This window comes from Saccopteryx leptura, chromosome 4, assembly GCF_036850995.1.
Source record: "Saccopteryx leptura isolate mSacLep1 chromosome 4, mSacLep1_pri_phased_curated, whole genome shotgun sequence".
Taxonomy (NCBI): Eukaryota; Metazoa; Chordata; class Mammalia; order Chiroptera; family Emballonuridae; genus Saccopteryx; species Saccopteryx leptura.
Genome location: NC_089506.1, coordinates 125810065 through 125826041, shown reverse-complemented (window position 1 = coordinate 125826041; position 15977 = coordinate 125810065). Strand labels below are relative to the sequence as shown.

At 51.8% G+C, this 15977-nt stretch overlaps 1 protein-coding gene and 1 long non-coding RNA gene across 6 annotated transcripts; one reads left to right on the top strand and one right to left on the bottom strand.

The window, feature by feature from the left end:
• Positions 1 to 4575: 4575 nt before the first annotated feature.
• On the bottom strand, positions 4576 to 5937 carry LOC136403130 (uncharacterized). The gene is made up of 2 exons (XR_010751109.1): positions 5789 to 5937; positions 4576 to 4914 (listed from the first exon to the last, which is right to left on the bottom strand). It is a non-coding gene; the product is annotated as an uncharacterized lncRNA (long non-coding RNA).
• Positions 5227 to 9063, top strand: ARHGDIA (Rho GDP dissociation inhibitor alpha). Of its 5 annotated transcripts, none has more exons than XM_066381560.1 (5): positions 5227 to 5352; positions 6746 to 6962; positions 7104 to 7187; positions 7420 to 7560; positions 7716 to 9063. In XM_066381560.1, exons 2-5 carry the CDS (start codon positions 6773 to 6775, stop codon positions 7913 to 7915), a joined length of 615 nt encoding a protein of 204 aa, XP_066237657.1. In that variant the 5' UTR covers positions 5227 to 5352; positions 6746 to 6772; the 3' UTR covers positions 7916 to 9063. The 5 variants fall into 5 exon arrangements, with proteins under 5 accessions (XP_066237657.1, XP_066237658.1, XP_066237659.1 ...); XM_066381561.1 differs by lacking the exon at positions 5227 to 5352 and adding an exon at positions 5403 to 5548; XM_066381562.1 differs by lacking the exon at positions 5227 to 5352 and adding an exon at positions 5573 to 5796.
• Positions 9064 to 15977: the final 6914 nt, after the last annotated feature.

Genomic DNA, 15977 nt, shown 5'->3' with positions numbered 1-15977 from the left:
TCCCCGCTTCTCACTTCAGAAAAATACAAAAAAATAAAGAAGTTGTGGGTTTGATGCCTGGTCAGGGCACCTACAGGAATAGCTCAATGTTTCTCTGTCTCTGTCTTCCTCTCTTGTTGAAATCAATAAATAAAAAAAGGGGGGGGGGTTGCCTGCCAATTTTAGCATCCTATAATGTGGTAATTATTGTAGTTTAGTGGTATTTTTACTATTTCTTCAGTCCTTCAACAGTAATTAGAATTCTTTTCAAGAGGAACAGCCCCTTCCCTACCATCTATTGGTTTATTTATATTAGCATGGACTATGGCTATTTATTTGATTCTGAGTCATAATCTGTTAACTTTGTTCATACTGCTTTTACCTTTGGCCATTGGGAGCTTGTGAGGGTTCATCCTGTGCCCTTTAGCCAACTGTCCTTTCTAAAGCATATCCTGGTTTTCTGGCACCATAAGGGGCTCCAACTCACCTGTCTGCCAGCTGATTTCTTTTTGAGACTCAGGAAGGAAGAAAGTGAGAAATATCAACTCATAGTTGGCTGCTTTCACTTTAGTTGACATTGAGTTTCTCGTATGTGTCTTGACCGGAGGCAAGCCAGTGACCTTGGGCTTTTCATGCCAGTGACCTTTGGGTTCAAGCTGGCAAGCTTTGGGATGTGTACAACTGCTCCACTCAAGCCAGTGACCCCACACTTATGAGCCAACATTCAGAGCCATTGACCTTGGGGTTATGAACAGACAACATCAGCATTCCAGGTGGACACTTTATCCACTGTGCCACCACTGGTCAGGCTCCACCAGCTACTTTAATGGAGTTGAATTCAGCCACCAACATCTAGGTGCTATGAGTGCTCATTGTTATCAGGCTGTTGTTGCTTTGGGGCCTCTTTTTCATTTTATTTATTTCTTTTTTAAGTGAGAGGAGGGGAGATACATATTCCTGTATGCACCCTGACTGGGATCCACCTGACAACACCCACATTGGGCTGACACTTGGACCAACCAAGCTATCCTCAGTGCCCAGGGCTGATGCTTGTACCATTCAATCCAGTGGCTGCGAGAGGGGAAGAGGGAGAGAATGGGGAGGAGGGAAAGAGAAGCAGATGGTCGCTTCTCTTGTGTACCCTGACCAGGGATCGAACCTGGGACATCACACACCAGGCCAATGCTCTATCCACTTAGCCAACCAGCCAGAGCTAAAATGTTTTTTTTTTTTTGTTTTTTTTAAATTTTTTTAATTTTAAGGGCAGGGACTTAATCAACGCAAGCTTATGACCCGCACCTACTGGGAATTCGTTCATGGGGAATAATTGCAATCCCCGATCCCCATCACGAATGGGGTTCAACGGGTTAACCGCGCCTGCCAGCGTAGGGTAGGCACACGCTGAGCCAGTCAGTGTAGCATGCGTGCAGCCCCGGACATCTAAGGGCATCACAGACCTGTTATTGCTCAATCTCAGGTGGCTGAACGCCACTTGTCCCCCTAAGAAGTTGGGGGCTAAAATGTTTTATTAACCCTTTGAGTAGTACAAATGTTCATGTACGTCCTCATGCCATACAGACTATGATCATACATTGATCGTACATGTGTAAGGCAACATTAAAAAGCAAATGTATGGCCTGACCGGGCGGTGGCGCAGTGGATAGAGCGTCAGACTGGGATGCGGAAGACCCAGGTTCGAGACCTCGAGGTCGCCAGCCTGAGCGAGGGCTCATCTGGTTTGAGCAAAAGCTCACCAGCTTGAGCCCAAGGTTACTGGCTCAAGCAAGGGGTTACTCGGTCTGCTGAAGGCCCACGGTCAAGGCACATATGAGAAAGCAATCAATGAACAACTAAGGTGTTGCAATGCGCAACAAAAAACTAATGATTGGTGCTTCTCATCTCTCCGTTTCTGTCTGTCTGTCCCTGTCTATCCCTCTCTCTGACTCTCTCTCTGTCTCAAAAAAAATACAATGAAAAGCAAATGTATGTTCTTCTTGTTTCCATAAATTGGTTATCAAACATAATTTTAAATTAATAAAACCGTAACTAACTAATTTCATTTTTTGAAGAAAAAAAAACTCACTCCCAGGGGTCAGCGAGCATGAAAAAAACTCACTACTCAGAGGTTTAATTTGAGAGAGATAGAGAAACTTCAATTTGTTATTCCACTTATTTATGCATTCATCAGTTGATTCTTATATGTGCCCTAACTAGGTATCAAACCTGCAACGTTGGTATATCGGGACAACACTAATTAACTGAGTTCCCTGGTCAAGGCCTTTTTTTTTTTTTAATTTAATTTAATTTATTTTTTAATTTTTTACAGAGACAGTGAGTCCGAGAGAGGGATAGACAGGGACAGACAGACAGGAACGGAGAGAGGTGAGAAGCATCAATCATTAGTTTTTCGTTGCACGTTGCAACACCTTAGTTGTTCATTGATTGCTTCCTCATATGTGCCTTGACTGCGGGCCTTCAGCAGACCGAATAACCCTTTGCTGGAGCCAGTGACCTTGGGTTCAAGCTGGTGGGCTTTTGCTCAAACCAGATGAGCCCGCGCAACTTCGGGGTCTCAAACCTGGGTCCTCTGCATCCCAGTCCGACGCTCTATCCACTGCGCAACCACCTGGTCAGGCAAGGCCTTTTGTTTTAAGATTTTATTTATTTTAGAAGAGAGAGAAGGGGGAGTTCAGTCTGTCAGGGCCTATATTTTTAAATTAGCAAATCCATCATAAAAAAGCCATTCAAGTCTGACTGGGCGGTGACACAGTGGATAGAGCGTCAGACTGGGATGCGGAAGACCCAGGTTCGAGACCCCGAGGTCGCCAGCTTGAGTGCGGGCTCATCTGGTTTGAGCAAAAGCTCACCAGCATGAGCCCAAGGTCGCTGGCTCGAGCAAGGGGTTACTCGGTCTGCTGAAGGCCCGTGGTCAAGGCACGTATGAGAAGGCAGTCAATGAACGACTAAGGTGCTGCAACTATGAGTTGATGCTTCTCATTTCTCTCTCACTTAAAAAAAAAAAAGATTGATATTTAGAGAGAGAGAGAGAGAGAAAGGGAGGAGGAGCCAGAAGTATCAAGTTGTAGTAGTTGCTTCTAGTCTGTGCCTCAACCAGGCAAACCTGGGCTTTCAAACAGCAACCTCATCATTCCAAGTCGATGCTTCATCTACTACACCATTACAGGTCAGGCACGATGCCTAATAAAATAATGCCTGTTGAGAACAATCCTGAGTGGCCTCTGAACCCACTGATTGAAAGGTTGATGGGCTATTGATGAAGATAGATCTGCCTGATGTGTGGAGCCCACAGCAACTCTGAAAATTGACCTGGGGCTTCTCAAGCCTGAGACATCAGGGAATAGGAGCTACTACACCACAATGGAGGATTGAACTAGGCAAACCCAGAAGTGCCATGGAAATTCTTAACTACTAGTATCCTGATTTCCTCTGTTCAGAAAAGTGACTGTGGTATAATAAATCATTTGGTCTTGCCGATTTCTGGCATAGAACTCTGAAAGCCCTTGGAATTTCCTGGGAGGAGCATCTTGTTAATCATTACAGGTCCCTTTCAACCATACCTGAGTTTATGGTGATTAGAGAACTCTGGGTGGGCCCTTGGATAGTGTCAGGATGATGGCTGGTCACCAGAAACACTAGGCTCTCTCAGTCCGGTCTCCTGACCTCTTAGAAGGGAGGAGGTGCGCCTGACCAGGCAGTGGCACAGTGGATAGAGCGTCGGACTGGGATGTGGAGGACCCAGGTTCAAGACTCCGAGGTCGCAAGCTTGAGTGTGGCTCATCTGGTTTGAGCAAGGCTCACCAGCTTGAGCCCAAGGTCGCTGGCAGGAGCAAGGGGTTAATTGCTCTGCTGTAGCCCCACGGTCAAGGCACATATGAGAAATCAATCAATGAACAACTAAGGAGCCGCAACAAAGAATTGATGTTTCTCATCTCTCTCCGTTTCTGTCTGTCTGTCCCTATCTGTCCCTCTCTCTGACTCTCTCTGTCTCTGCCACAAAAATTAATTAATTAATTAAAAAAACAACAAAAAAACTCATAAAAAAAAAGGGAGGAGGTGCTGGAGATTTAAGTTGATCACCAATGACTGATGATTTAATTAATTTTGCCTTTTAGTGAAGCCTCCAGAAAAGCCCCTAAACCAGAGGTCTCAAACTCAACTCAGCATGTGGGCCGCAGAGCAAGATCACAGCCATTCGGCGGGCCGCACTAGGTCTACAAAAGGCAACTGTTACGCAACACTTTTCTCACTGCAGTTGAAAACAAAAAAAAAAATCAGTACAACAAGCACAATCGTACATGCAGTTTACTCAGTGTCACAAAATGACCAGAAACTGTAGTTCGCATCACAACTGCTGTTAACTAAGCTAATATCTAGCTAGGATGCTAGAGAAATGAAAAATACAAGTAGGCCCCTAGGCTTACTTAATTTTATCCAAAATATTTTGAACTTCGTGGATTAGTCTGCCGGCCGCACAAAATTGTTCGGCGGGCCGCGAGTTTGAGACCCCTGCCTTAGACCAATCCCGAGGCTAAGAATACAGAACTAATTCTTCCAAAGAACGTGCTTTTTACTGTGAGCATTCTTCATTTGTCTTTTTTATTTGGGGCACTGTGGGCATTGCCTAGCTAGGTGTCCGGTTGACAAACCCTAAACCCCTTGAATAAATCTTTGCCACTTATTTCCAGCGAAAACTCCTGACTGTGCTGTGTTGACATCAGGAGAGGCCCCAGCTCTAGGGCTTGAACAGGGGTGAACCGCGGGCGTTCTGTCAATGGTCACTGTGAACTCGATGGGATGTCCACTGTGAGTTCCAGGAGGTTGAGACAATGGCAACAGGTGGGAGGATGACCTCGGGTGTACCTGGCCAAACACGTGCCTCTTCGGTCCACCAGTCCCCGCACGTGGGCCGCAAGCCTGCACAGGGCGCAGTCCCCGCTCATTACAGCTGACCTAATAGCACTTCGTGAAAACGCCACTAGGTCCTGGTGGGGTGTACGCAAGACCGTGACACCTTCCCGTTCCCCAAGTTCTCGGGTTAAGCCAGGGGGGACGCCGCGGCCGGAATGTGCCCGCAAGAAAGGGTGCTGAACCCCCCAATCCGACCGGCTTTCGCAGGGCACCTAACACTCCGCGCCACCCACGGGCACGAACCCAAGAAGGAGGCCCCTCAAGATGGCGGCCGTGCGCTCCCAGCAGTCCCCGCGCGACCGCGCATGCGCTCTCCGCAGGCCCACCCGGCGCGAGCGGAAGTCCCGTGACCCCGGAAGTGGCCGGCCGGGTGCGTGCGGGCGGGGCGCGAACGTTCGTCATTTCGTGGGAAGGGAGCGGGAGTACGGCACGGTTGAGCCTCCGGTGAGCGCCAGGGACGGCGGCGACGGCGGCGGGGAGGCGGGGTGGGGCCGAGGGCTGCGCCTTTGTCCGCCCCGCCCTCCGGGGGGTCTGCTCGAGACGGGGCGGCAGTGACAGCGGACGGCGGCCCGAGCGCAGGGCGGGGCTCTGGGCTCAGATGGTTCCACGTGCTGGCGGGGGGCGCGGGCCCCGGGACGGTGTAGGTGTCTTTTGTGGCCGCTGCTCGTGTCCCTTGGAGCCCTTGCTCCCCGCTGCGCGCGGGCGGGGACCAGACCTGACGCCCCTCCCTTGGGGAAGGCGCGCCTGGGCCCTCGCCCCCGGACGTCCCTGAGTTCCCCATCCCACCCCACCCTGCGCCCGGCCCAGATTGCGGGGCCCTGCGGAAGTACGGCCCCCGGCATCGAGCTCGTAGGATCTTGTCGCCTGCGGCCGCACTTACGTGTGGGGGTGAGCCTTCTAGAGGAAATCTTGAGGAGGCGGTCGGGAGGCCGGGAAGAGCGGGCGAGCCGGGTTGTCCAGCTGCCTTTGTGGGATCTGGTAACGCAGCAGGTCCGGGCTGCCTGACTGGGGGAAAGACGTTGGGTACCTTTCGCTGGCAACCAGTGGTCTAGGGTAGGTGAGCCCTGACCCGCCTTTGATAGGCGGGACGGATCTGAAGGATTTTCAAGTAACTCCTCAGAGACTGTCGAGGATCGTCGGGAAGGGCAGTCCCTAGCCTTATGCGCTGTCTTATTGACAGCGTAGCTTCAGTCTCTTCTGCACCAGGGTCCACAAACCTGGCTGCAAAGGTTTCCAATTCTAGGTCACAAATCTCCCAGCAGAAGAGAACTCCGGGCAGATGCTTTGGCTTCACGTGCCCTTTTGGGGTTACCTGTGTCTTGCATAGAGACCTTGCTTCACGACACTCAAGGGGGATTTCTGGTTAGGAGCTTCTCCCTGACCCAGGAGGAGGGGTCCCCTGGGGTGAGGGCATGAGCAGTTTAGAAACGGTAGCAGAATTTGAGGTGACTCCATCCTGGGCCAGGACAACTGGAACTGGAGTTATTGCTGTCTTCTCCTCCAGGGAGGGGAGGTGTGTCTGGTCTCCTGACAGGTCCTGTTTAGTAGTGGGTGGAATAATTAGGGTGGGATGCTCTTAAGGGTCCCAGCAGGCCTCCTGAGGTCAGTGTGGCTTCTTTGGACCTCAGGAGCCTTTGTCCAGCCCTTTGACAATGTCTGGCTGCAGCTACCCTCCTACTCCAGACAGTGCCCCTCCCCTTGGGCACAAAGAGGAGGCCTGGCAGATAGAGTCCCCTTCAGCACAGCCCACCCAGTGTTGGTTGAGGGTCCTGCCAAGGGGTAGCAGGGTGGGACACAGTGGGTCCCTTTAGGTTGCCACAGTGCATCCTGCCCACAGGTGTCTCAGACCCAGCTAGAAGTGAGCATGGCGGAGCAGGAGCCCACACCCGAGCAGCTAGCGCAGATTGCAGCTGAGAATGAGGAGGATGAGCACTTGGTCAACTATAAGCCGCCGGCCCAGAAAAGCATCCAGGAGATCCAGGAGCTGGACAAAGATGACGAGAGTCTGCGCAAGTACAAGGAGGCCCTGCTGGGCCGTGTGGCTGTGTCTGCTGGTGAGTGGACTGTGGTGGGGCACTGAGAGTGATACCTGTCACTCTTCTAAGTTCCCCTGCTGTTCCTTCTGGTGGCGGCATGTTGGTTACTTGAGGTGGGAGGCCCAGGAGTTGGAGCTCTAACCTGCTGTCACTCTACAGATCCCAACGTCCCCAACGTTGTTGTGACTCGCTTGACTCTGGTGTGTAGCACTGCCCCTGGCCCCCTGGAGCTGGACCTGACAGGTGGGTGGTACCTCTGGGTCGCTGGCTGAGGCTGCCCCCTTGCTGGCTCCCTTAACACTAGTTTTCTGGAGAGCTGGCACCCTCTTGTGGGGAATACACAATATGCAGCTAAGTAGTCTTTGAAGGATTTGGAGGGGCCTTGGTCTGGGTGAGGGGAGTTACAGGTGGGAGGTGCTGAGGGGTAGCACTTCTCTTGGCTAAGCTTCCTAACGAGATATGTTCCTGAACACAGGTGATCTGGAGAGCTTCAAGAAGCAGTCCTTTGTACTGAAAGAAGGTGTGGAATACCGGATAAAGATCTCTTTCCGAGTGAACCGAGAGATTGTGTCTGGCATGAAGTACATCCAACACACATACCGGAAAGGTGTCAAGAGTAAGTGAGGGTGGGTGGCCATCACGTGGCTGGCCTGTGGGAAGGGGCAGAATGCAGATGGCCACTCAGTGTTGGGACTAAGGAGGGAGAGAAGAAAGGCAGTGGGTACCCTCCACCCACTCTGCTTCCTGACCACTGCCTCCCCTGCACTGCAGTAGACAAGACCGACTACATGGTGGGGAGCTATGGGCCCCGGGCTGAGGAGTATGAGTTTCTAACCCCCATGGAAGAGGCACCCAAAGGCATGCTGGCTCGTGGCAGCTACAACATCAAGTCCCGCTTCACAGACGACGACAAAACTGACCACCTGTCCTGGGAGTGGAACCTCACCATCAAAAAGGAGTGGAAGGACTGAGCCTGGCCCAGGAGGTGGGCAGGGCCGATGGATGGAGGGATGTACGCGCCTCACCCCCACCCCACCCGACCCTGACCCCATACCAAAGTGCTGACAGGGCCCCTGCCCATGCTGCCATTATTCCTCGGTTTGCCTCCTGCCCAGCCCACAGGCCCCAGCCTCCTGGATAGTCTAGTGTCGTTGCTGCTTCCACCTGTGGTTTTGGGGGACAAGTTGCAGTTTAAGCCTCTGCCTCCCACTCTGGATCCCTCAAGGGTCCCCCATCTGTCCTCACCTGACCAGAGGCCCTGGCTTTCCCAAGGAAATGGGGTACTCAGGTTACTCCTGGGTATTTTCAGTTTTGTTTCCCCTTCCAGGGTGCTGGGTAGGGGTGGGGTACGCAATGCAGGGCCTTGTGGGAGCCAGTCATCCTGCAGCTTTCACTGCTCCCTAGTCAGTTTATCCATTGCCATCTGTAACCATCTAACCATGATGCCTTAACATGTGGAACGTGTGCTGTGGGGGCCGTTACTAACCCCTAACCCCTGTGTTTGCATGAGCATGTGGTCTCCCCCAGTCCCCAATGCCCCATCTGCAGTCCCCATGGCCAGGGAGGTATGGGACATGCTGCTGCTCCCGGCCTGCCAGGGCTTGGCCAGCCCCTGACCCCTCCCTTCTCCCAGCCAGGGCTGTGGAGACAGCTTCAGGGGCTTGGGGAAAGCCAAATTGCCAAAACTTAAGTTGCCTCCAGTCCCATCTGAGAGGCTGGGTGTATTTACACCTCTGCCTTCTCTGTCCCAGTTGGCAGTACCCAGATCCAGAACCCATGACCCCTGCAGAAAGCCCTCAGTAGACAAAGCCAGCGGCTGAGCCTTACTTGTCCTACCTGGGCCCGCCGGTCTTGAGTGCCATGTCTGGCCTGTCAGAATTTATTGTCTCCATATGTGCCGTCCTCTGGGCCCCCTGGCCTGCTGTCTCTGCCCCCAGGCTCTGTGCCACCATCCCCAGCAGGCTCTCCCCAGACCCAGCTAGGACAACCATGGGACCAAGTGTGCACAGTTGGAGCTGTCCCCTGTGCCTCCCCCCTCCTAGGTCAGGCCCAGGCTGGAATGCACAGGAACCTGTCCCTGCTTCTCCTCTGACTGGGAAATAAACTCCCCCGAAGGAGCCAGGGTGTCTGCTGCTTGTCTCTGGGCAAGGAAAGGGTGGGGCACATTCCTGTACTGTCTCCAGGAGCCAGGTGTGGTTGCCACTGCCTTGCCCTTATTGTGAGATTTAAAACCCTGCCTCTGCCCACTTGGTTAGAGGTGCCCTGTGGGTGTTTCAGACATGAGTCCCAAAAGGACCCAGGTTCTCTTGCGGCGAGGGTTGGGGAGCAGACACAGCCAGGCCTTAACCAGGCTGAGGACCAGCTAACTGATGTCCTCAAGCCCCTGACCTGTTCCCATCTGGCCTCACAGAAAATGCCCTAACCCCAAAGAAGGGCAAGGAGGCCTGGCCTGATAGCTCGGTTGGTTAGAGCATCATTCCAAAGCATTTAGGTTGCCGGTTCAATCCATGGTTCGTGCACACACTGGAACAGATTGGTGTTCCTGTCTCTCCTTCTCTTACTAAAGATATATTTTTTTAAAAAGGGAAGGAACCTGACCAGGCAGTGGCACAGTGGATAGAGCGTCGGATTGGGACGCAGAGGACCCAGGTTCCAGACCCCAAGGTCGCCAGTTTGAGTGTGGGTTCATCTGGTTTGAGCAAAGCTCACTGGCTTGGGCCCAAGGTTGCTGGCTTGAGCAAGGGGTTACTTGATCTGCTATAGCCCCCCCAGTCAAGGCACATGATGAGAAAGCAATCAATGAACAACTAATGTGTTGCAACAAAAAATTGATGCTTCTCATCTTTCTCCCTTCCTGTCTGTCCCTATCTCTCTCTGTCTCTAAAAAAAGAAAAAGAAAAAAAGTGGAGGGGAGGCACCTTGCTGAAGACAGAGCTCCATGAGAGGTGGCAATACATGGGAACCAAAGGGGTGATTGGGTCTCAGGAATGACCCCAAACTGTGGGCCCCCAGAGTGTGTGGGCAAGCCAAGGGTGAAGGAGAAGACAGTTCCTTGGGCAGGGTCCTGCCAGGGGTCCAGAGGTGGAATGGGGAGGTGGCGTGAGATTGTGGAAATGTGGATATTGTCCCAGGTGGCACAGAAGCAGGAAAGAGGCAAGGAGCAGGTAACTGCCAGCCCCTCTGACTGGCAGGATCTCTGAAGGACCTCGGGTGGCAGGGAGGGTGCTTTCTCCTCTGAGCACACCTGCAAGGGCACCCCTCTCCAGCCCGGAGGTGGGAAAAGGCAAGTGGATAATCCAAGCTTGAGTCAGTTCCAGAAACTGCTTCTGCTGGAGTGACGGGTTTTGAAATCTGCCCTCTTTCTGTGGTCTGAGCCAGTTAAAATGGTTATGTGTCACATAGGCAGGGAGGTGTGGTACTGCTCTAGAGCCCTGCCCTAGCCATACCTACCAGGGACTGCTACACTTTCCAGTGCTTATCAGCAGAGTGAGCTTTGCCAGCTGGGGTGGGCCAAGAGATGTCCTCTTGCTCTGTAGGTTAGTGACCACACATGCCCATGTTAGGATGGCTCCCCCAGGGCTGGTCACCTCCTCCACTGTCCTTACCAGGACCCCTGTGGAATCCTAGAGGCTGGGGCCCTGTGCTGGATGACAGGACAAAAGGATGCTTCCCATAGCAGCTGGCCCAGACACAATTCCTAGAGCAGCCCCAAGGTGCAGCCTGGGCCCCTAGCTCAGGGGTCGGGAAACTTTGGCTGAGAGAGCCATGAACGCCCCATATTTTAAAATGTAATTCCATGAGAGCCATACAACGACCCGTGTACGTTACACATCCAATAAAAATTTGGTGGTGTCCTGGAGGACAGATGTGATTGGCTCCAGCCACCCTTCAACCATGAACATGAGCAGTACGAAATGAATGGATTGTAATACATGAGAATGTTCTATATTTTTAACGTTTTTTTTTTGTTTGTTTTTTAAAGATTTGCGAGCCAGGTGCAGCCATCAAAAGAGCCACATCTGGCTTGTGAGCCATAGGTTCCCGACCCCTGCCCTAGCTCCTAGTTCTACAGGGGCAAAGACCCTACCTGGCCTTTCCCAGAGCTGGCCTACCCCAAGCCTAGTGAGAAAGGCTCGCGTAGGAGAGGTAGTGAGATTGTACATCTCAGGCTTTTCCCACTAAAGTCAAATACAGCCACCTGTGAAACCGCATCGCTGCCTGTGGAGAGGCCAGGTTCTGAGGCAGTGGTTGTACCCAGGGTTAGCCTGTGCTTAGCAGTTCAGTTTTTTGGGCAAGGGCCTCGTGAAGCTCCATCTGGCCAGAAGGCTTACTATCTCCATTCTTGGATTTTCCCAGCTTTAATTAGATGTGAACTCAGACCCTGAGTGCCAAGTTGTACAGGCACGCTGCCAACAGCCAGGACTTCGTTCTGGCCCCTCCCTGGTGAAAGGTAACTTGAGGTGGCAACTACAGAACCTGCATGACGTGTCTCAGGTCCCAAGTCTAACCTGATCTTTCTTGTCGCACTCTGAATCCCTCTGTCCAACCTTGTGCTTTTTGGTCTGGCCTCCCTACCCCAGTGAGCCAGTGCCTGTGGTCCCCTCTTCTTCCCTCCCTTCGTTCATACCACCCCCTAACCCTCTATCATCATCCTTATCCACCAAGGTAGACCGTTCTTCCACTAAGGGGGTTGCCGTTTACGAGTTGCCAGATCAAGACTTTTATTTTTTATTTATTTGTTGGTTTTTTTACAGAACAGTGAGTCAGAGAGAGGGATAGACAGGGACAGACAGGAACGGAGAGAGATGAGAAGCATCAATCATTAGTTTTTCGTTGCACATTGTGACACCTTAGTTCATTGATTGCTTTTTCATATATGCCTTGACCGCGGGCCTTCAGCAAACCGAGTAACCCCTTGCTGGAGCCAGCAACCTTGAGTTCAAGCTGGTGGGCTTTTGCTCTAACCAGATGAACCTGCGCTCAAGCTGGTGACCTCGGGGTCTCAAACCTGGGTCCTCTGCTTCCCAGTCCGACACTCTATCCACTGTGCCACCGCCTGGTCAGGCCAGATCAAGACTCTTGATGTGACCACCTAATCACCAGTTACTGTGATTTATGAGAATCTTCTCCAGGCCCAGCACTGTCCACTCTGTAGTCATGACCCATGTCAGTCTACCACACCACTGTGCCTGCTCCCCAGTTCTGCCCTCACCGGTGCTCAAGCTCACCTGTGGCACAACCCTTTGACCCCAGTGCTGCTTAGCAGAGGACCTGCAGTTAGGAGCTGTCCTTCAGTGGCCAGGTGAACACTTCTTGAGTGCCCATAAGCCTGCTCTTCACTTCTCAACACCGCCAACCCAACTGCGGATGGGAAAGGAGTTGTTTTATTCTGAGGACTATTTTTGAGAGTAGTATTTATCAAAACTTTAATCACTCAGCAGTTCAACCGATGTTTGATGGGCACCTTCTCCGGGCGTGGGAGACTCCTGGAGAACATCCTGAAGCAGATGTGCTGGTACAGAGGTGCCACAATCACAAGGGTGGGTGGCCCTGACTTCCAACGCCAGTTCTAACTCTGGGCCAAGGCATAAGGGGGAACACCAGCTTTCCCCTGGGGCTGAGGCCAATAGAGGTAATTAGTGAACCTGGCTGTGCTGTGAGGGCTGGATACAACCCCGCAGCTCCCTCACCCAGCTTACTGACCAACCTAGGAGATGGTGGATTTCAAGCCTCCCCCCAAATCAGGCCTCACTCTAGTTTGTGAGGACCGCACTTTGCTGCTCCCACATGGTCAGTGTGTGAGATCAATTCAAGATGGGCAGAGATGCTACACCAATTCATCCAAGGCATTGAAATACTGTGACCCATCCAAGCCAGAGCCCTGGTCAGTGCCTGGTTTTCACAGAACGACGACTTGGCTATGGCTACCACGGCTACACAACAGTGGCCCTGTTGTCTCCTGCACCGAGGTGTTTTCCTTGACTCCAGCTTTGGAGGCCCACACTCAACCAGAATGGGGTTTGATCATAGCCAGCAGCATGGACCCTCATCTGGCCTGCTCTACCCTTGGTCCCAATGTTTTCTTCTAGGTAAATACTTGTATGATATCCTCTGAAGCTGCACTACCTCCAAACCATCACAAACTAATCAACATCTGATGTCCCCATCAGCTGAAAAACTCAAGTCCCAATATTTAGGCATCTAAACTCTGACTTAATGAGTGCCTCTGAAGTCTAGATAAGGTACAAATGTCTCTTGTCTTAGGTCCCAAATTGTGGTCTGTAAAAGGCTTATGGCAATTACAAAAATATTGAGGTCCCTGGCCAGATAGCTTGGTTGGTTAGAGCATTGTACAAAGCACAGGTTGCCGGTTTGATCCCCAGTCAAGGTACATACAAAAACAGATCAATGTTCCTGTCACTGAAATCAATAAAAAACAAAACAAAAAACGGTGAAAAATGATGTTGGGAGTTAGAGCAGCAGACATGAGGCAATCTCCACCTGTGTCCAGAGGGCAGAAAGGACTGCCTCACTGAGTTGGGGTGGAGGCCAGCACCAGTTGAGGCATATGTTCATAGCCTTTCTATGCAGAAAGCTCCAGCTACTATAGTCACCCCTATAAAGCAGACAGATATCCCAGTGGGTACAGCCACTTCTGACTGACCCTTGCTCTACTGAAAGTGAGGGAGGCACACAGAGAAACTGGTTGTGACCTTCAGAAATTCATATACTAGTTGAGGAAGTACCATATAAAGAAGATGAGAAGGCCCTGGCCGGTTGGCTCAGTGGTAGAGCGTCGGCCTGGCGTGCGGAAGTCCCGGGTTTGATTCCCGGCCAGGGCACACAGGAGAAGCGCCCATCTGCTCCACCTCTCCCCCTCTCCTTCCTCTCTGTCTCTCTCTTCACCTCCCGCAGCCGAGGCTCCACTGGAGCAAAGATGGCCTGGGCGCTGGGGATGGCTCCTCGGCCTCTGCCCCAGGCGCTAGAGTGGCTCTGGTTGCGACAGAGCGACGCCCCGGAGGGGCAGAGCATCACCCCCTGGTGGGCAGAGTGTCGCCCCTGGTGGGCGTGCCGGGTGGATCCCGGTCGGGCGCATGTGGGAGTCTGGCTGTCTCTCCCTCTTTCCGGCTTCAGAAAAATACAGAAAAAGGCCCTGGCTGGTTTGCTCAGTGGTAGAGCGTCGGCCTGGCGTGCGGGGGTCCCGGGTTCGATTCCCGGCCTGGGCACACAGGAGAAGCACCTATCTGCTTCTCCACCCCTCCCCCTCTCCTTCCTCTCTGTCTCTCTTCCCCTTCCGCAGCGAGGCTCCATTGGAGCAAAGATGGCCTGGGCGCTGGGGATGGCTCCTTGGCCTCTGCCCCAGGCCCTAGAGTGGCTCTGGTTGCAACAGAGCGACGCCCCGAAGGGGCAGAGCGTCTCCCCTGGTGGGCGTGCCGGGTGGATCCCTGTCGGGTGCATGCGGGAGTCTGTCTGACTGTCTCTCCCCTTTTCCAGCTTCGGAAAAATACAAAAAAAAAACAAAAACAAAAAAAAACAAAAACAGAAAAAAAAAAAGAAAAAGAAAGATGATAAAACATGCCTTCAAGAGCAATGTAGGCCCTTGTGGGAAACAGGCTGCAAGAGACAGTTTAGATTTTGGGGGGACAGAGGTGTGGGAGACTGGCAGTAAGCTAACAAGGTCCTTGCTGCCCATCCCCTCACCTCACTTGGTGTAAATTGCTAAAGGCTAAGCTTCTTCCCCACAACCTGATTGTTTAAGTTGGTAAAGGCAATTTACATGTCCCTCCCCACACCTCCATGCTATAATGCTGATGGTTTTTACTGGCCCCATACCCCATGTTCCTAGAAGAGACTGAAGGCAGTTCTCTTTTTACCCTTTGTTTTGTGAAGTAAAGATGTTATGCATGGTGGGCGGTATTCTGCACTTGGGAGAATCCTTGGTTTGCCTCAGAAATTTGTATCTGAGCTGTTTTGCAAATGGCTTTGCTCTGCACTATAAATAAAGCTTTAGGGGGTGCAGGCTTGCTTTTGCAAGCCATCAGCTTGGCCATGAGGCCTCCCGATACCATCCTTTTTCTTTCTATGTTTATTTTCTAATTCTCTGTCATTTCCACTCGAGACCTGTAACAGACCCTGGCCAGATAACGGCTCAGAGCTTTGTCCAGATATGTCAATGTTGCAGGTTCGATCCCTGGTCAGGGCACATACAGGAAACAACCAATGATGACATGAATGAATAGAACAGGTAGGTGTTTCTCTCTCTCAAAATCAGTAATGATAAAAGAGCAACATATTATAGCACTCCCAAAAGTACAAAACCATCACTTTGTTTTCCCATTTCTGAAATCAGGAAGTTAATCAACGTGTATATTTCATGTGATGGTGTTTATTTTCCTGCCAAGTTATTAAGTTGATGAGTCTTAAAACCAGTGGTGGCAGCGATTCACAAATGAGAAAATGATTACAAATAAAGGGGAAAGCTTCCCGGACGAGTGGGGTGGGGAGTGGAAGGTGGTGAGCAGTGAGGGAGCTGATCCCTCTAGGGCCCACAGTCCAGGAAAAATAAAATGCAGGCTACGTTGTGTTATTTTAAATTTTCTAGAGCCACGTTAAAATTTTTAAAAAGGAACAAGTGTTATCAACTTGAATATTTTATTGAACCCAAAATATTACGTGTCAATAGAAAGATTAAAGGGAGATCGTGCATTCTTTTTCCGGTACTCAAGTCTCGAGTCCGGTGTGCTATACTCGGCCAAACACACTTCAAGAAGTCAGCAGTCTCCGTGGCAGTGTAGGCCACCCGTTGAACAGCGCGGGTCTGGAGGGAGCTGCAAGGGGCCGGGTTTTTTTCGGCTGCTACGCAGCAGCCAAGCACCAGACAGTTTCGGAAAGCCTGACAAATGATGGTAAGGGGCAGTGTAGACCCTGGGGTCTTTCGCTAGGGTGGGCGCTGAGTTTTCCCGGCCCGCGGCCGACTCCTGCTCTTGAATAACGTCTGCGAGGAGTCTAGGGGCCGTTTCCTCGTCCTGGATC